General features: G+C 50.2%; 1 protein-coding gene across 1 annotated transcript in view; it reads right to left on the reverse strand.

The window, feature by feature from the left end:
• Nucleotides 1–15439, reverse strand: part of DIP2A (DIP2 acetate--CoA ligase A) — a 96340-nt gene extending 80901 nt beyond the window's left edge. The window contains exon 1 of the mRNA XM_007452476.1: nucleotides 15349–15439. Within this exon, the coding sequence (XP_007452538.1) occupies nucleotides 15349–15439 (91 nt within the window). The remainder of the gene's footprint in view (nucleotides 1–15348) is intronic.
• Between the last annotated feature and the right edge of the window lie 5956 nt (nucleotides 15440–21395).

Consider the following 21395-nt stretch of genomic DNA (forward strand, 5'->3'; position numbering starts at 1 on the left):
CCCACCCCAAACAAACAGGCAAAGTGGTGAGGCCACTGCACAGAGCCTCCGCTTTCAGGACTGCGCACCCAGTCGGGCGCCCACAGAGCCGCTCCCGGTTGCCACCGACACCCTTTGACTCGGCCCTGGTCTGCACCTGAGCCCCCACCAACCCCACACAAAACTATTCTACTGCCTTGTGGGCCTTTTAATTTGAATACGTTCTGCAGAACATATCCTGCCTTGTGTCCGTGTATCTTTACTCTACCTGAATGACATCATATAATAAATCTCACTCCGTTGTCAATTCTTCACTAAGCACTTCGTCTTTATCATCATCCGATCTGTGATGTAACGAGCACACCTAATCCACTGCTGACTGCAGTGGCCCGTGGGCTGCGCTGTCCTTGTCTTACGCTCACTGGACACTCACAGACCCTGACTGGATCCAGGATATGATTGTATGATTTTGCTTACTGAGTTTCAACTTGTGAACAAATTTAAAGCACATGTGTTTTTTTTAAACAATATCTACTAAAAAGCTTGTTTCCTCCAGAACATATGAAAATATGTAATTAAGACATATTTAAATGAAAACAATATTGCAACACTAAACTAAAACAGATAAATCCTCATTTTAAAGCAGAGCATTGGATTTTACAGGATTTTTTTTCAATTTTTTTAAAATTAATGTTTATTGGAGTACAGTTATTTACAATGTTGTGTTAGTTTCTGCTGTACAGCAAAGAGAATCAGTTACACATATATGTATATCCACTACTTTTTAGATTCTATTTCCATATAGGTCATTACAGAGTATTGAATAAGGTTCCCTGTGGTATACGGTAGTTTCTTATTAGTTATCTATTTCATATATGGTAGTGTGTATATGTCAATTCCAATCTCAGAATATTTTAAAATTAAGTACTCATTTCCTAGAAACTGTCTCTTCTCATGTTCCCGTTTCAAATGAACGCTGACATGGTGAAGGTACCAAGAGCATTCAGAAAGGAAACGTGCTAACTCCCAGTTTGGTGCTCATGATATCCTGAAAGCTGTCCAAACTAACTGAATATAACCAGCTACACATTTTCACGTGTAACCAGTTAGCATATTTTCAAGTATCCAATGTAGACACCAACCTGACACACCTCTGAATGCAAAGCTTCCAGCCACAGACAGCAAAATGGAATCCGAAACAGACTCCAGGGCAAAACTAATGAACTAATAAAGGGACTCACATCCAAGATTTCTGACCCCAGGTTCGGTAAACGCTAGAGAGAGACAAACAGCAGAGCAAGCTCCTCAATCTGCTGCACAGAACCGGGATGACCCTGACCACCAGCCAGAGGGAATCCCAGACACAGTGGAGGTCTCCCCTGGGTGGGTACCCCGGCCCCAGGGCGATTTTGGAAACACACCAGGCCATCTGCAGAAGGTGCCTCTCTGGTGGCCTGTGGGCAGCTGCTCTCACGAATGCTCCAGGCAGGGGCACGATGTGTGGCTCGGGTTGACCTCCACGGCCACAAAACAAATTCACTTTGGATTATAAAGGCAAAACCCCAAATGCTATCATCATGTCTCTACCTCAGCAACACAATTTCTAAGGACCTATTCTCGAAGGCACTCAGTAGCTCCTTAAGGTCACGGGAACGAGGACAGGCGGTGCACATTACATGTAACAGCAAAGTGTGTGAGAAAACCTAACTGTCCAGGAAAACAAGTAGGAAGAAGTGAACGTGATGCCATACATCACCTACTACAGGCTACTGTGAGTCCTAAAAAATACTCTGGTACTTGAGGGGGCGGGGAAGGGGTGGGTATCACTCACACGGGATTCATGACACCCTACTGAGTAAAAACAGCAAGCTGAAAAACAATGTACATACGAAATGATGTGATTCTGATAAAAGTAAAAAAATAAAAACTATATTCACATGCATGTAGGTATATATATTTCTGTATGTGCACAAAATGTCTGGAGGGGTACCCAACAAATTATTAGCAGTGGCTACCCCGAGGAAGTGATTTATTTATTTGGCTTGGGGTGGGTGTTAGATTTCGCTTTTTACTTCATGCACTTTTGAACTCATTAAATCTTTTAACACAATGATCATATAATCTTTTATAATTAAGAATATATGGAAAAAGGTTTGATAATGTACTATGGCTATATAAGATGTTATTGTGGGAAACTGAGTGAATTCTATGTACTATTTTTGCAATTTCTTATGAGATTAAAATTATTCCAAAATTAAAAGTTAAAATATACCTGAGAGAGACTATGTAAAATTGGTGTTATTTCTTTTTTAAATGTTTAATAAATTTTGTCAGTGAAACCATCTGGGCTTGTAGATTTATTTTCCAGGTTTTTTTTTTTTCCCTTCTCTCTTTTGCTTTATTTTACTTTTTTTAGAGCAGTTTAAGGGTCACAAGCAAAACTGAGGGCAAGGCACAGAGAGTTCCCATCCATCCCCTGCCCGCCACATGCACAGCCTCCCCCAATATCAACATCTGCCACCAGAGTGGTGCATTTGTCACAGATGATGAGCTACGCTGACACGTCATCATCACCCAAAGCCCATGTGGTTCACTCCTGCTGTCATACATTCCGTGGGCTTGGACCACCGTCTAATGACATGTGTCTGTCATCACGCTACCATACAGAGTTCTTCACTGCCCTAAAATCCTCTGTGCTCTGCCCATCCATCCCTCTCCCCCACCCTGAACCCCTGAACCCCTGGCAACCACTGATCTTTTTTACTGTCTCCACAGTTTTCCAGAATAGTTGGAATCGGCAGCCTTTTCAGATTGATTTCTTTCACTGAGTAACGTGCATGTGAGATTGTTCTGTGCCTTTTCTTGGCTTGGTAACTCATTTCTTTTTAGTGCTAAATAATATTCCATTGTCTCAATGTACGAGTTTATTTATCCATTCAACTACTGAAGGACATCCATCTTGGTTGCTTCCAAGTTTGGGCAATTATGAATAAAGCCCCTATAAACACAGCCACGTGCAGGTTGCTTTTAAACATCCCTTGGTGAGATAAAACGACACCATGGTATGATTCACACTGGATGCTCATGACCGAACGCAGAACACTCTTGCAACTGAAAGGAGAACTTAAATATCATCCCCTCCAGGGTTTCCCAACTTTTCAGCTGCACAGCTTCCACTCGAGCGAACTCTTTTGAGGAATGTGAGTGAGAAACTGTGCTGCTGAGGCAGAGGCGGGCCTGCCCTCTGGGCACCCCTTCCTCCCAATGCAGTGGCGTGGCGGACTCCGGAAACCCTTGAGAAAGGCACCCTCTGCTCCCCAGCGCTGAGGCTTCCCCGCCTCAGCCCTGCCTCCCCGCTCCCGCCCCGACCTTGCTCACTGTGCCGACCGACCTTTCTGACTTTCCAGAATCTAGACTGCTGTCAATTTCCTTTCAATTTTCAAAACTGCTACCATTTCCGTGACATCTGGGGAAGGAGAGTCATCTTCACCTGATGACTGGTCATGCGTATTGACCTAGAAAATCCTCCACCCCAAGTAAATGCTCCCCGGCTAGAGACCCTCTCCGGCCTCCGTGCACAGAGGCCCACCCCCTGCTCTGCTCCTGCTGTGGTGCCTTCCTTCTTTGGTCTCCCCTGTGGTCTCCTCGCTCTGCCTTTCCCTCTGGGGTTTGAGTTGCTAGAGGGTTTATCCTAGGCCTTCTTTGCATTTTTCAGTTCTCCAGACGGGGCAATTGTTGTACCAATGACTTCCAAATTTCTACTTCCAGACTAGCCCTTTCTAAAAGTGCCAGTCCTACACATCCAAATGTTCCCTGGACACCATCCCTCAGACCTCCCAGAGGCGCCTCACGCTCAACAGGTATGAAGCAGACGTGTTCTTCCTGTGTCCCACATCTTCAGTGAAGAGGCCCATCATCTCCCCGGCATTCATTTCAGAAACTCGGGAGTCATCCTAGAGCCCCCCGATGAGGGGCCATCCTCCGACGTGCCCCTCTTCACACCAAGGCTGCTGCTTCTATTTCAGAGCACTCTCCCCAGCCCACTGGCTCAGCCTCCAGCCAGGCCAGCACGGTCTCCTGCCCTGGAGCACGGCAACATGCTCTTTAACGTTTCTGCTCCCAGTGTCACACTCATCCAAACCACTCTCCACACGCCACCAGAAAAATCATTCTAAATCTGAGAGAGAGAGGAGTAAAGAGAGACAGACAGAGATCACACAGGAATATTTCAACTGCTGCTCAATACCTTAAAACCCCGCCGGCTCCATCATTTATTAAGGAAGACCTGCTTAAAATAAAGCACCCAAGGGTAACCACTCCCTTAGCCCTTTTTCAAAAACAGAAAATTGGCCATCTCTCTTTTCAAGATTTCGTGGGTTCTTGAAGGCACACACTCATTTTAATCCTCTCCCACTGTTGGGAGCTGGGACAGAAGACTGCATAAGGTATACACTGATGGCATTCCTCTTTTTTAATACAATGCCTTTAGCAGACCACACACTTTGCTGTGTTGTCCAATACAACAGCCACTAGCCATATGTGGCTCTTTAAATTTTCATTAATTAAAAGTAAATTAAATGACTATTTAGTCCCCCAGGCCCACCAGCCACATTTCAAGTGTTTAATGCCACAAGTGGCCAGTGGCTACCACACCGGACAGCACAAAACATTTCCACCACCACAGAAGGTTCTACTGTGCCTGTCACCTCACACCCACAACACCCACCTGGCTGCAGGCAGCATGTGAGTTTGTTCCAACACGGGTCTAGACTCCAGAGTCCGGTCCAAATTCCTCTCTGGCATGCATAAATCCTCCCGTGAGGAGCCCCGTCCTTCCAGCCTGCTCTCCCACCACCGGCCAGGGGGACACTGTCTGGACCCCCAGCTCACTCAGCTCTGGCTCACCCTCCTCTGTCCAGCACGTCCTTCCGTGCTCTTCTGCTCCACCCTCCTCACACGTGCCTTCAAAACAAAGCTGGAGGAAACCCTATTTCCTGCTTGCCCAGCCCTGACGGTCACTCCGCTCTTAGCGCCGACTGGGGCCCGCGCACTTCACTGCACTGCCAGTTCACGCGTCTGTCAGCCCCGCTAGGTCATGAGCCTTTCTACTCAGTCTGCTGAAGGTTGCTGAAGGACAGGATGACACGCCGAGGGTCTTGGTCTGCTCGGGGCGCTATACCAAAATGCCACAGGCTGGGTGGCCTAAACAACGGTTCTGGAGGCTGGACGTCTGAGATCCATGTGTCGCAGCAGGGCTGGTCCCTCCCGCGGCCTCCCTCCTCGCGTGCAGACAACCGCCCACCCGGGTCCTCACGTAGTCTTTCCTCTGTGTGTGCGTGTCTCTCTCTCTCTCTCTCTCTCATGAGGACGCGGCTCCTAGGGGATTGGGGACCCACCCTTAGCACCTCATTTAACCTTAATCACCTCCTTAAAGGAATATAGTCACACTGGGGGTTAGGGCTTCGACATGCGAGTTTGGGGAACACAGTTCAGTCCACAGCACCAAGACGATCTGACGATGAGATGAGAATCTCTATTTCTATAACATTTCTATGACCTTCATTTCAAAACGATCCTAGTTTTAGTGTTTCCTAGCTGTTTCCTGAAAACAGCTTAGCCTCCTTCATCTTTAGAGGTAACCTAAGGACACAAACCCATGAGTTATGGAGGAACTTACTAGGACATGCTCTTTTGAGTTGCCTGTTTTCAACAAGCATAAGCATAGCTTTTGACGTTTCAGATACTCAGTTTAAAGGTTCTTTACCAAAGACCCTGTAGAAAATTTCTGAAGTCTGAAAGGGAATAAAAGTTCCTTCTCTGTTTCCGAAATGGTAGAGTCTTAAGGCACGAACAGTCAGCGTAGACGGAAGGAACAGGATTTCTATTCTTTCCTTACGGCTGAATGACACAAAGCCAAGTCTGAATGGAAACCCCTGCATGATCACTGTACCCCGGCGATTACTTGAAGTGTTGCCCCAAGAATGCAGGAACTCTCAAAGCACAGGCCATTCATCTCCTGTGTGAAAAGTGGGAAGGGAGCCCTTGGGGGGCATCACTCCAAAAGATTCTTCATCAGCAGATGACAGAGGTAACGATTTTTAGGGTTTCCTTCCCTGACCACAGAGGTTTTTCTTTGCCAAATAGTACCTAACTTCCTAGTCGTCTTAATACAGAAGTGCACCACCAGAAACGTTAGATAACTTACGGGTATACAGACTGACCCACAAGGGTTATGCTGGTCTCACTCAGAAGCAAGCTCACTGCAAACAAAATGCTCCAGGAAGAGTCTGTCTTAAGGACGTGCCAGCAGTACGTTTCCCACTCCCACCACCCTGCTTCCTTCCCCCCTTTCCTCGGCCGTGTCATAGCAGAGTGACCAAATGCTTTGTAGCCGTTCATTTTATATTAAATGGTGTATATCACGTCAGTTAAAAGATGAAAGAGAGATGTGTCTTCAAAATTACAAGTCTCTGGGTCTTTCCAACTAAGACGACGGAGCACTCACCCTGGAGCCCGACGATGACACCTGCAGGGACGCCCCATGGGGGTGCGGGCCGCATCGGCAGGCAGGGACTCCACCCCCGGGCCCCGCTCCACGAGGACTCTTCACCCCAGCAGAGCAGTGCCCCCGCCCTGGTCTCTTTTCAGACTCTAAGTCCTGAATGTATATTGATCTCACTTTGCGAGACTGAAGGTCAAAGGAAGGCAGGGAACTGAATGACCACGGAGGCTGCCACGAGTGCACGACTCAGACCCACACGCCTGGGCTGAGGCTCGCGCCAGGCGGCTGCCCCCAGGAGGGCACTGTGCCCTGACACACCCGCTCCTTCCTGCCCTCCAGCCGAGGAAAGGGCCCGGCCAGACTGGCCAGTGCCAAGCAGGACGGCAGTCACTCTCCCCCAGGTGCTGCGACTGCCGAGGGGGAGACAGGACCCTCACATCCCCATCCCGCGTCCCGGCCCATGTGTCACGCGGGAAGCATTTACTGCACAGGGCAGCAGGCGCGCCCCTCCAAGTCATCCCAACACAGCGGAACAATGGAGCAGACTGGCTGGGCTCCCCACCTCGCTCCCCACGCCACTCTCTGCCTTCAGCCTCATCCTAGGCAACCAGTTCACTGCCGGGACAGAGACCCGGCACGAGGCACCTGCCAGACCACGGCCCTCCTCCACGGAGCCCCACCCCCGGATAAACACTGATCCTGCGGAGGCACGAGGGGCCCTGGGGAATCTCCTCCAGCCGCTGCTCGTCCCCCTCTGCTACACACACACACACACACACACACACACACGGGACAGTCCTCACCTGCCCTGGGGCCTCCCCACCTGCAGAGCCCTCCCCGCAAACAAACCTCCCAGCAATGCAGTTTCTCCCTGGACTCAAAGGCCCTCCTCGGGGAGGCCTCCCTTGCCCACCCTGGGGAGAACTGCAGCGCCCCCGCCTCAAGTCTACAAGCGCTTCCTCCCCGCCCTCTTCCCTCCCGGTTTCTCTCAACGCACTTATCGAAATCTAATGTTGCGTATGTTTTTATTCATCTGGCCGTCTGCTCCCCCCACTGAGGACGCACGTCTGTGAGGGTAGACATTTCTGTCCTGTAACACCTCCACGCGGCCGCCTCGCACCCGAGTCATGGCCCGTGTGTTCGTGCGAGCTCTCCTGCGAATAAAGGAGCAGCCACGCTTTCCTTCAGCCCGGCCCTCCCCGGTCCCTCCCATCTCACGGGGCACACGCAGCAAATCATGGCGCTCAGTCCTGACTCCTGGCCACCCTCCAGCGACAGCGACAGCGATGCCCTCAGTCCTGCTCCGGACCCGCCTCCGATCCAGCCGTGTCTCAGCCCCGTAGCCGCTGCCCTGCATCCGAGCACGTGCTGCCGCAGCGCCTGCCCCACAGCTGGCCTTGGGCTCACTCTCCCTCCTCCCAGCAGCCAGGGAGTCTTTAAGGGCACCAGTGGTCAGAGCAGCAAGAGCTCCAGCGGCTCCTCAGCACACTTGGTGCATAAGCCCAGGGCCCAGCACACCCGCCCGGCCGGCCCGGGCTGCCTTCCTGGCCCGTCTCCCAGGGCCTGCCCCTCGCGCCGTGACTCGGCAGGCTCCCTCCTCTGCGGCCCCGGCCCAGCTGGCCCGCCAGCCACGACTGCTCCCTCCCCAGCCACAGGGACGGCTCCTCCTGACCCAGGCTAAGGCTGCCTCCCCAAGGGCCCAACCTCCCTTTGTCTGCCAGGCGTTAACAGAAGGCAAATGGACAGAGCAAATGGCGCCTTTCTTTCCAACAGAGCCTGGAAGTGTAACAGGTCAATGGACATGGACGATATTTCGGCGTCTCGGGTGCCTGGGACGCTGAGGAGAGCAAGGTGGGCTCAGCCCCTGCTCTGGTGAAGCGTCACGATGGCCAACTAAGCCAGAGCCGGCCGCGGCCAAGAGAGTCCTGAGAAGAGCAGATAGTTCAGTTCAGTTCAGTGCACGATGACCACCAACTACGTGCCGGGTACAACCTCGAAGGGCAGACCATCGACGAGGGAGACACACACATAAACCGGAACACCAGATAAACCAGCCCTCCCAACACGGGTCAAAACCCGTGACCCTGTAGGCAGTTCAGGTCCTCCAAGAAGCACACATCATGACAGGATCAGACGTGAAGAGATTTAGGTGGGAAGGTGGGGAGGGCCCCAGAGGAGGCTGGCGAGCTGTCAGGTGTGACTGCAGGAGGAAGAAGAAAGGCAGGCGGGTCGGGCAGGAAAAGTCCTAGACTCCAGGCAGCCCTAGGAAAGTTTCAGGCCACGTGGGGTCCTTGAGCCAAGGTCCCTATTGGGAGTCACAGCCTCCCAGGCATGCGGCAGCTGCTGTACTCCTGCGGCAGGAGTCGTGACCTCCGTTGTGGTCAGTGTGGACCCGGACCCCAGCAGGGGAGGCCCAGGGGGATCACGGCCACTGCGGCGCCGCATGAGACTGGAGTCTTGGAGCTCCACGCGGCGGGGCCGGACTCCCAGAGCACTCATCTCAGCCTCTTTTCCTCCTAGGAGTTCAGAGCAACAAAGACCACATCCTGGTCCAATGGCTCCCCGAGGCACAGGTCAGTCCTCCCAGGGCTTCACTGAATCTGAAAAACTATTATCAAAAAGCTAAGTATTCAAGCCAATTACGGAGGATTCTTGATTTAAAACTGAGAATAAGCACCGTGCGTGGGTCACTCTTCTATTAATTCAGCAAGCGCTCAGTAAAACGCCTAAAATGTGCTAATAGGCGCTGAGGACATGACGATGGGCAGATCAAACTTCCTCTGGAATTGCTCCCTATGAAGTGGCAAAGAAAAGCCAAACAACCACAAACACAGAATTGGATAAATCCTGTAAGAATGACCCAGTAAGTGCCAAAGGGACAAAAAGAGCAGGCACCTAACTTTGAGCGGGCTGTTCTCAGAGGAAGGCAGAGCTTCAAAGAGAAAGTGAAGTTTAAACTTAAGTCTTAAAACGAAGGAAGGAATTCAACACGTACAGAGACTTGGCAATGAACAGCATGTGCAAAGTTTTACGACATTAATGGAAATCCTAGTATTGATATTCTTTTAAAAATTTATAAATCAATATTCTTTAAAAAGACAACTGCACTAGGATGATTTGCTATAGAAAGAAAAACATTCTAAAGGGAATACACTTGAATCATGATGATGGATTTTGCATAAAGTGGGATGGATGTACAAGCAGCTAGTCAGTAAGTGCAATTTTTAAAGATTTTCAAACATATGTTTTATAAATTGAAACATGTGATTGCCCTTAAAAATATAAACAGAAATCACATTATACCAGGCAACAGCTAAAAAAATGTTACACAAAGTAAAAGAAAAATACCTCTCATTGGTTCTCCCTATTCCAGTTCATCCTCCGCAGAAATTGCAAACTGTGCCAAACAGGAGGTTAAAGGCACTGGCTCTCCAAGTGGGGAGATTGTTAGTAAAGCATCTGGAATGGCGAACCCGAGTACCAGGGGACGAAAAATGAGATGCGTTTTAGATGTTGACATCTAGGTATCTCCTTAAAAGCTCTGTTAGTGTTCCGTGGTCTGGTAGTTCTCAAAGGTGTTGCCCTGAAGAACCCTTCACACTCTTAAAAATTATTGAGGACCCCAAAGAGCTGTTGTTTCTTTGTGAGTTATCAATGTTTACCATATTAGCAATTAAAACTATGCAATTTTTAACATTTAATTAATTTTAAAAATTTTATAATAAACCTACCATGTTAACATAAGTAATATTTTAAATTAAAAAAATAATAGATTTCCAAAGCATTTAGTGAGTACAGGTATTGTTTTACTTTTACAAGCGTCCTTAACATCTGGCTTCTTAGAAGACAAGTGGATTCTCATATCTGCTTCAGCATTCAGCTGGCTGCAGGATATGTGGGTTGAAGTCTATGAAGCAAATCCTGTCTATGAAGTCTATGAAGCAAAGCCTCACACACACATGGGTTAGAAAAGGGAGGAGTATTTCAGTAGCCTTTTCAGATCACTGTGGACATTCTGCTTTATACCACACCCAAACTAGGCAAGTGGTAGTTTCTTAAATGACAGTTGCAATGTAGAATCTAAAAGCTCGTCAATGAACTTTTCGTACTGCAACTTTTCGTTGCAATCTATTGGTATATCTTTGAATGGATCTTTTACCCATGCACAAATTTGTAACATGATACACTGTTCATTTGGAAAATGCTGGCTCACAGAATTACGCAGCTCTTCCTAACGTTGACACATTTCACTAAATAATATCAATAACTCACATTCATTAATATTGCCACTGATCCCATCAAAATAAGTCTTTAAGTACTGAGAGGCTGTCAAGCTCATGGTAGCAGACAGAAGTTTTAAATTTTTGTATTTTTGCTTGAAAGCACAAATATTATCGTTGGCTACAATTTCTGACAATTGTTCTTCATTTCTCAGAAAACGTCCACCACATACCCAACTCTGAATAACTGTGGCTTGTCTGTCACTCACTTTTTCAAGTAAAAATCACGCTCCACAACAAACGTGGCCCATTTGTTCTGCAGCTCAAACTGCACAACAGAGCCGTTCACAGGCTCTGGACCTCTCAGTGTGGCAGACGTGCTTGACGTGCACCTCCCATTCCTCACGAGGAGACTAGAACAAGTACTCAGGGTACTCGGGGTACGAGATTTAAGCAAGTTATAACTGTTGCTGCTTCAGCAAGAAAGGGTATATGTCTAAGTCAAAGTGGCCCTGTTTCTACTGCAAGTGGGGAGGTGGTGAAGGACGCACTGACTGTCAGTGTGATTTGGGGCCCTTGCCTCACAGTTTCTGCCAAAGCACCAGTAGTCTTAACCATCACTGCTCCTGCACCATCAGTACCAACATGGAAAACAGAAATGACGTCTTAGTATTATTATAAACAAACAGTCTTCCCACCTAGGCCCCCCAGCAACGGTCTTAGGGAGCCCGGGAGGTGTGTGAACCACTGTATGGGAACCACGGGCAGATTACTTCTAGAAGAAAACACAAGAAATGGATACCACAGGCCACGTCTGGGAAGACGCCAGAGGTAGGAGGGATGCTCACTCCAGCCTACATTTCCTTTAAATTGTTTCACTCCTCTGCAATGTGTATCTACGTTCCTATTTTAATACAACATTGTGCAAAGCCTTATGATCAATGGAGAAACAACGCTAAACCTGACCACTACAGCCAAAACATTACCTAGCACCCAGCAGGTACGCAATAATTACTGAATGAATGAATATATATAAATAACAAACACAAAAAACAAAAGGTGGCAAGAACTCCAAAAGAGGGGGCAGGGTGATGAGAATTCTGAGAAAGGAGCCTCATCAGAGAGGATCAGGAAAGGGTCACATAAGACACTTGGGCTGGGCTTTGACAGATGAATGGAATTTGGACATGAGAACTTTAGTACACCACAGAATATTTAGGAAGCACAACAAATGTTTATCGATGTGAAGGCAATGTCAGGCTGTCATTTTGAAAACTAGAGAATTATCAATATATCACAAATTTTAGAAATTAAAGACATTTAATGAGGAAAAACGCTTTTTGTGAAAAGAAGTCCCTTCCTGTACATCCAAAAAGCTCCAAATGGAGCTTTTCCCCTTTCTGGTCGACTCCATCCAGGCTGGAGCCCCTGCACTATCAAACTGCATGAAAACAAGAAACAGACTAAAGTTAAAGCTACAGAATAGACCTATTAACCAGAATGAAAAAACAGGAGTGGGATAAATGTAACCTATTGTGTAGGAATTTCCTCTCTAAACCTCTGCAGGCAACTAAAACAAAGAACAAACTTCACACCATCACCCTTGGTTTTTTGTGGGTTTTTTTTTTTCAGGTTTACAAAAAATTTATTTGAAAGAACAGAGATTTCCCACACATCCCCTACTGTTTACATCTTGTATTACTGTGGTACATACGTTCTAATTGATGAATAAAATTGATACGTTATTATAACTAAAGTCCGCAGCTAACATTAGGGCGCACTCTTCGTGTTGTACAATCTCTGGGCTTTGACAAACGTAGAATGACTTGTATCTACCATTACTGTATTGTACAGAACAGTCGCGCTGCCCTAGAGATCCCCTGTGCTCCACCTGTTCACCCTGTGTCATCCTCGTTCTTAAAGCAGTTCAGCAACAACAGCCCCAAGATACCGCACAGCACCAAAATTAGTTGTGAGGCATATCGAAGGTAATTTCAGACAGTAATAGGCAAAGCCTAAGTGTTTGGGAATTAATTCTTTAAAAAAAAAATCAAGATTATACCTCTAATAACCTCATTTTCATGCACAGACATTCTGATCCGCTTTGAGGAGCCACATACGTGAATTCTTCTGAGTATGTTCAGGGGGTGGGGGGGCTTCTAAGAAGGGTGAGGCTCTGTGTACCTCCACCCATCACCCTCAACTTCGTCTGAAGAAGACCCCTAAGTCAAGACGGGCAAAACAGCCAGGAAAGCTAGGGCGCAAGACCACGGCTGTGCCTATTTCCCTCTGGAATGAGAAAGTCCACAAACCTGCTCTATGGGGAGAAATGAGTGCATCCAAAGACAAGAACCATCCCTGAGGATGAACCCCAATTTCAACAATCAGTGAGAATCCAGTGAGGATGCTGGAGAACAAGGCCACGTGCGAGTTATGAATAAAGGCAGGGGTGTATTTTCTCCTAGTCAAGGCTGGGTACGGGCTGAGGGGACATCGTGCAGGCTTCTCCAGGTTACCCCGGTATCTGACGATAACCCCCGTCTCCATGCGGGCAGCGTTTTGTCTGTGTTAAGCTCCCTCCTCCCGCCAACCTGCCTCGTACGATGTCATCTCGAAGTTTTAAGCAACTCCTCATTCAGACAAATGTGAGTGCCGTGAAGGCACCCTATTCCGACTTGACTGAATTTATTCTAACTTAGAATTTTCTCTCAAACGGCGGGGGGCGGGGCGCGTGGGGAGAGACACAGCGCGCAGGGCAAAGGGAGACCCACCTTCTACTTCTACTTGATGAAAATATAAAAATGATAATGACAATGACACGAACTTTGGTTGCTTTAGGAGTGTGCTTCATTAATGACACCTTCCTTTAACTACGTAAATAAAACCTCACCGGTGTGGGCGTGGGACAGAGGCCAGGGCTCCTGCCTCCTTGGCTGCACCGCACTCTGCTGTCCCTTCCCCTCAACACTGTCTTCTCCTTCCTCAGCTTAAGCTACGTTTCCGGGCTCCTATCCACCTGTGCGTAACCTTGTGCCCTTCACCCAACTGTACGTCCTCTACGTGTGTCTAAAGTGACAGCAGCATAAAAGGATTCAATGGGGAAGCATTTCTTTTGTTGACGTACTTGTCTTTACGTGTGTTCTGTCACACACACCATGAAGCTCTCAATCATCTAACTGTCAACTCCTAGAAGGAACTCAACATCCAACCACAAAACAACAAGGAATTGAGGAAATAACTAATACACTGGGGAAGAAACTAAGAACAATCTGCAGAAACATATTTGAAATTGTGCTGAGTCGAAACGGCATCTATATGATTTTTCCCTCGATGAATAACTATAACAAACTCAGGACAGTAGTTACTGTCAGAACCATTCCTAATCTGAGTTTTTCAGATTTTTCAGGAGCACCTAATCACCAAGAACTCTCAAATCCACCCTTTTCCAATTGCACTTCCATTAAAAAAAAAAAATGCCACATGTCACAGAACGTTTAAAAATTTGGATGTTGGGGCTTCCCTGGTGGCGCAGCGGTTGAGAATCTGCCTGCCAATGCAGGGGACACGGGTTCGAGCCCTGGTCTGGGAAGATCCCACATGCCACGGAGCAACTAGGCCCGTGAGCCACAACTACTGAGCCTGCGCGTCTGGAGCTTGTGCTCCGGAACAAGAGAGGCCGCAACAGTGAGAGGCCCGCGCACGGTGATGAGGAGTGGCCCCCGCTCTCCGCAACTGGAGAAAGCCCTCGCACAGAAACGAAGACCCAACATAGCCAAAAATAAATAAATAAATAAAATTTAAAAAATTTGCATGTTGAATTCAAAGCGGTTGCATGTAAATGCTGTATTATCTGTAAAACAAAGATAACGACGGCACCTACCTCCCGAAGGCTGGTGAGCAGTCAGTACAGTCCGGGGCATATTTATTAGACAGTGGTAACAAGTCACTACCCCAACCAGAGCGAAACTTGAACTGGGTTCAGACTATGGAGTAAATGGCTGCTGACAGTTGAAAACGCACTTAAGTGTCAAGAACAGCTAAGCATTTAGTTGCTTCTCTTCAACGGCTACGAGGCCTCCCTGATCCCGGACAAGAACTAACTCTGTGCGCCGGCAGCCACGCGGAGTTCAGGACACGAGCCTTGGGGTAACAGACGGAGGGGTAACACCACCCACGCCTCTTGAGGCCTAATCACTCAGTCTATTTTAAACAAACAACCACTTATTGAATATGCTTTTTAAATTTTTAAAAGTTCCCTAAAAGGGGCTAACAACCTCGTTCGAAGTGTTCAGTGCTTTGCACCTGCTAAGGCATTAGGCTCATACGGGCGCCGAGGGGCAGGTGCTGCGACCACCCCGTCTCAGAGGAGGAAAGCGAGGCACGCGGGGCTGCAGCCGGCGCGGCTGCCAGGGCGCTGACCCGCAGCCCTCGGCTGGGACAGCCCGCTCGGACAGAACGGTCATCCCCGTCCAGGTTCCCGCGCCTTAGGCCAAACCACCCAAAGCGCGGCCACCCGCCGGGCGCCGGAAGCCGGACGGGGGTCGGGGTTCGGGTGTGAGGGCCGGGCGGGGGTCCCGGGCCCGCGGAGGGTCGGGCGGGGGTCTGGGAGGAGGGCCGGGCGGGGGTCCCAGGCGCCGGGCCGCTCACCTTCCGACAGCTCCAGCTCCAGCTCGGCCAGGCTCTCCCGCACCTCGGCGGGTAACGGCACTGCCTCCAGCGGGCACCCGCGCTCGGCCATGGCCCCGCCGAAGGACGGCCAGTCGGCCGGCTCGACCCGGGCGGGGTCGGGGGCTGGGTCGGGGTCGGGCCGCGCCGAGGCGAGGCGGCGGCACTGGCGGCGGCTACGTCACTCCCCTCCGCCCGACGACCCGCATCGGCCAGCGGGGACCGCAGGCGGCGGGCAGGGGCGCGGCCCCGGCGGCTCCACAGAGGCGCGGGCACGAGCGCGGACGGCTCCTCTGGCGCCGCCACCGCCCCGCGCGCCCCCGACCGCCCGGCCGACCCTGTACGGAGCGCGCGTGCGCGGCGGGAAGGGCGAGACGGGGAACGCGGGGCCGCTCACCTTCCGACAGCTCCAGCTCCAGCTCGGCCAGGCTCTCCCGCACCTCGGCGGGTAACGGCACTGCCTCCAGCGGGCACCCGCGCTCGGCCATGGCCCCGCCGAAGGACGGCCAGTCGGCCGGCTCGACCCGGGCGGGGTCGGGGTCTGGGTCGGGGTCGGGCCGCGCCGAGGCGAGGCGGCGGCACTGGCGGCGGCTACGTCACTCCCCTCCGCCCGACGACCCGCATCGGCCAGCGGGGACCGCAGGCGGCGGGCAGGGGCGCGGCCCCGGCGGCTCCACAGAGGCGCGGGCACGAGCGCGGACGGCTCCTCTGGCGCCGCCACCGCCCCGCGCGCCCCCGACCGCCCGGCCGACCCTGTACGGAGCGCGCGTGCGCGGCGGGAAGGGCGAGACGGGTAACGCGGCGAGTCGCCTGCCAGGTGAGAGGCCGGGCCCGCCCAGCAACACCAGAGGCTCGCTCCCATTGGCCGCGAGGCCGCGGCGAGGCCGCTCCGGGCTCCCATTGGGAGAGCGGCGAGAGCGTCACTCCCGAGAGGCTCTGCGCCGAGGGCTTGGATCGCCGACGGGCAGGGACGCTGGCTCGCCTCTCAGCGCGGTCACTTCAGTGTTGGGGTTGCGGGCGCGAGACGCCCCTCGCCCCCGGTGTTGGGGTCGCGGGCCTCAGGCGGGCGTCCGCCCACGGCGACCCCGCAGGCCCTGATCTGGTGTCCGCGCGGACGCTGAGGGTTCGGGGTGCGCTGGGGCGGGCGGGGGGCGTCCACACGCTTCCTCCCCAGCACGCGTGGGCCTTATGCGTGGGGCTTTTCACGACTCTCGGGAGTGAGCAGGACACCCTGGGCACCTTTGCCCGTCCTTCGTAGACGCGCTGTGACGTGTGTGTTAGCCCATGTGCTTTTCGAAACAGCCTTGGAAGGGGCTCCAGCAGCCATTTCAGACCGTGGGGTGACCTTGGGAAGTGCGAGGATAGACATGAGGGAACTACAGACGGCCGGAGCCTTGGGGGCTGGTGGAGCTGAACTGAGACCCCCCGCCCCCTCCACACACACACCCGTGTCGAAGAGTGAACCAGAGAAGTGAAATGAATACCCTAGAAGCCTTTTACGTATGATGGAAATATTAGCTGTAAGGAAGGGTACTGGGATTAGGTAGCTATTCCTTAACACTACTGATGCCCTTAAGAGAAATAATGGACAGTGGATGGCTACCAACAGACCATTGAAAGCCATGGAGTCTCTTCGGTTGCCTGCAAAAAAAAAGCCTCATCTCCTGCATTGAGACAATAAAGACAAGGGCCAGCCTCAAGAATTAATATCTCAAAGATGGTAAACACCCATTCAAGGCAGTTCTGTTACGCTAAGTTTGGGGCCCTGGTTGGGAAAATCTGGGCCCATGACACATGTCAAAGAGATCTCATATCTGGGTAGGTGCCCTCAAAGCTTCTGACTGCTCCCCACCCCCAAGACTGCCTTGAAACCTCTGGAGCCTGCCCATGTGGCTCACCTTTCCCTACCAACCTAGCACTCCTTTCCCCAACCTGTTGGACACTAGGCATATAATTATGGTTATTTCTTAGCATAATTCAGGTGGACTATAGCCCCCTCCCCTTCAAAAGGACATATTAGTTTGCTAGGGCTGCAGTAACAGTACCACAGACTGGGTGGCTTAACAGAAATTTATCTCACAGTTCTGGGGGCTGGAAGTCAGAACAACGTTACAGGCCTGCGAAAGAAGGATCTTCCATCCCTGTCTGCTAGCTTCTGGTGGTTTGCTGGCAATCTTTGGTGCTACTTGGCTTGTAGATGCATCATGCCCATCGCTCTGCTTTCATGTTCACGTGCCTTTCTCCCTATATGTGTGTCTGTTTCTGTGTCCAAATCCCCTGTTTTTAAGGACACCAGTCATTGGATTAGGACCTACCCTAATTAATTCATGTTAATTTGATTATCTGTAAAGACCCTATTTCCAAATAAGGCTACATTCACGGGTACCGGGGGATTAGGACTTCAACGTCTTTTGCAGGGACACAGTTCAACCCGTTACAGGTTGTGAGAACCAGCCAACTGCCAGGAGCTAGGGAAGTCTGTGCGGGGCTGGATTATAAGTGTGCTTGGTGAGTGGCGGTCCCCAGCGTCCTTGTTTAATTCACCAGCATGACCCCTGCAGAAATCAGGAGAGAACTGGAGCGTAAAATGGGGTAGAAGACTTATGATCAGTCTTCTAAGATACGGGATTTAACACCCCGGCAAAGACGGGTAGCAAACTCTCTGAAAGGATGCTCCTGAAATGATGCTGTGTTTATTGCTATGTAACTACACACTTGGTGGCTTGAAACAAGAATCATTTATTATCTCTTTAGGTTACTGTGGGTCAGGGGATAGTGGAGATGGCTTGTCTCTGTTCCACAGCATCTGGGGCCTCGGCTGGAGCAGCCTGAAGGCCAGGGGTTGGAATGATCTGAAGGTTCATTTACTCACATGTCTGACAGTTGATGCAGGAGCCTGGATTGGGGGTGTCAGCCAGCATACCCACACATGGCCATTCCCTGTGGCCCAGACTTCCCCACAATGTAATGGCTGGATTCCAAGGGCAGTTGTCCAAAGACAAAGGAAAGCCATGGCCTTTTTGTGAACTAGCCTCAGGAGTCATATAGCATCACTTCTGCCACTCCCCAGCTGTTAGTAAATCTCACCTATATTCAGGGGAGAGGCATCAGACTCCTTTCAAAGGGAGAAATTTCAGAATTTGCAGATATATTTTTAAAACACTACACGTAGAAAAAGCTATGGTCCACGGTAAGCAAAGTTGAAATGACAATTGCTACAGCGGACTGATGGAAAGGAGTACAAGGGTCAGGGATGTGAGTGTGCTGAAATTTAAATACTCTGTGCTTCCTGAAGACCCACCAGATGATTATATTCCACATAAAGGCACAAATAACAAATTTTTACAAAAGTCCAAAGAAACAGACTGATGAAAGGGGTACTGACATCACTAGCCAATGGTGGCTCACCTTTTAGGTGAGAGCTGACAGTAGGAAAGGCTGTTCCAGAACAGCATCGGGGACGATAGGATCCTAAAACAGAAGAGGCCAGGAAGCAGCACGGAACTGACAGAAGTCCGAGTATCGCAAATTACAATGGCCAGCAAGGTGTGCATAGCAGCCAAGGGAGCCTGAGCTGCAGAGAGCTGCAGAAATGCTTCATAAAACACAGCATCCCTAGAGGCAAAATAGATGGGCAGTTGAAGGTACTACCAGCAGAAAAAAAAATCAAGGATGGATGACTAGGAAAATCAAGCTGGTTGCCCAATATAAAAAAAATCAGGATCCCACAGCCAGTTTCTGGACCTGAGCCAGTTTTCAGACATGGAACTGAAGGGGTGGCCAAATACCAAGAAGGACCCTGCGATATACCACAAGTATACACAGAAATGAATCCCAAAGGCCTTTCCTTTGGTAACTACACCCGGGGAAAAGTAGGTAGCCAAACATTTTGAAGATTGATGGACACAAGGTCTGAACTGACTTTGACATCTAGACCCCTGGATCATCATGGCTCCCCTGTCAGAGTGGCTCATGTGGTGCCCAGATCATTAATGGAGTCCTGCCCAAGGTCCAGCTTACAGTAGGTCCACTGCGTCTGTGAACCTGCTTGGTGGTCATTTCCCTGTCCCAAAGTGAATAATTGGCATTGACGTACTTGGCAATTAACATTACTCTCATTTTGGGTCCCTGACCTGTAGGGTTAGAGCTATCACAATAGGAAAAGCCAAGTGGAAACCTCTAAAACTGACCTATTCCTATCAGGATCATAAAGCAACATCACACCTGGGGGTGGGAGGGATGGCAGAGATGGGTGCCACTTTTAAGGATCTAAAGGATACAGCATGGTGGTCCCCAAAACCTTTACTTCACCAGCATGATCCCTGCAGAAATCAGAAGGATCCTGCAGGATGAGGGTATACTGCAAACTCGACTCAGGAGCAGCCCCGAGAGGAGTCTCCGTGTCAGATGTGGTAGGTGGCTGCTAATCCAGTGTATTCTCTTCTGTCCCTATCAGAAAAGATCAGAAACATTTCACATTCACGTGGAACAAAGATGCAGTTTTGCCTGAAGCCTATGTTACCTCTCTTGCCCTCTCATCGTCCAAAGACTTCACCATCCTGAAGAACATCACGTTGTTCCATTACATCAATAACATTATAAAGATGCCGGAGACATCGGTAAGATGTCTTACCGATGCTCCAGAGAGTAGTAGATAAACCCTGTGAAGATTCAGGGACCTGCTACACTTAAAATACTTTTAGGGATCCAGTGGTCAGTGGTGCCCTAAGGCATCCCTTCCAAAAGAAAAAGACAATTGTTGCATCATGGACCTTCAACCATTTTTTTAATAAAGGAAGACACTGTTGGGCCTCAAGTTCTGGAAGCAGCATATTCCACACCTATAAATACTGCTCTGGCCCAAATACTGGTTGACTTGGAAGACTTCCAGGTTTGAGAAGAGCCCAGAAAAGGAAAAGTTTCTGTCTCAGGTCAAGGCTGTGGTGCAAGCAGTTCTGCTGCCTGGGCCATACGGTCTAGCACGTGGTATTGGTGGTGGGGAACAATGCAATGTGGAGTTTCTGGCACATCTCAGCAGGAGATTCACAAAGCATGAACCCTAGGTTCTGTGATGCCACTTGAAGCAGAGAATTATATATGCCTTTTGGGGGGAAAAAACCACCTTGGTGTGCTTCTGTGCTCTGACAGAGATGGAACATCTGACCTTGGGACACCAAGTGACCCCGCAGACAGGACTGCTTTGTGAGGTGGGTTCTGCCAAACTCACCAAGTCATCAGGTCGGTTTGGCCCAGAAACAGTCCATCACCAGGTGGAAGGAAGGAGCACATTCAAGACTGAGCATGAGACTGTTCAGAGGTCACAAGGGAGTGCAAAATAGGTGGCCCAGACGCACATGGCATCCACTGCTGTTGTATCAGAGCCTCTCTGTTCCCTCACATCTATGACCGTATGGGGAAGCCTTCAGAGCAAGTTGACAGAGATGGAAAAATCTTGAGCCTGGTTCACAGATGGGTTGACTTGGCATGTGAGTTCAGAATGAAAGTGTACAGCAGCTACATTACAGCCTCACTCAGGGCTGGCCCTACAGACAGTGGTTAAGGATATGCCGTCCCCGTGGGCAGAGCTCCTAGTCATTCCCTTTTCTGCGTAAGGAGTGGCCCAAGGTGAGAATATATATGGACGCACGGGCAGTGTTGGATGGCCTGTGTGACTGGCTAAGGGTTTGGAAGGAAAACAGTTGGAAAACTGGGGACAAGGAAAGCATGTGGGAAGACATACTGGGATAGGCGCCAAGCAGGATGGTCTTGGTATAAAATATTAATGCCCACCAGAGAGCACCCATAAAAGTAATAAACCACCAAGCAGACAGAACGACGATTCAGCCAGTCGACCCTGGACAGCATCTCTTACTTGGCAACCCCTGTATTGGCATGATGGGCACAAGAACAGAGGGACCAAAGTAATGAGGTCGGAGGCTGCTCGTAGGCCCAAAGCTGATCTAACTACTAGCTGACACTGAAGGTCTAACCTGCCAGCAGGAGACCAACGCTGGGCTCTGAATGTGGCT

This window comes from Lipotes vexillifer, unplaced genomic scaffold, assembly GCF_000442215.2.
Source record: "Lipotes vexillifer unplaced genomic scaffold, Lipotes_vexillifer_v1.1 scaffold545, whole genome shotgun sequence".
Classification (NCBI taxonomy): Eukaryota; Metazoa; Chordata; class Mammalia; order Artiodactyla; family Lipotidae; genus Lipotes; species Lipotes vexillifer.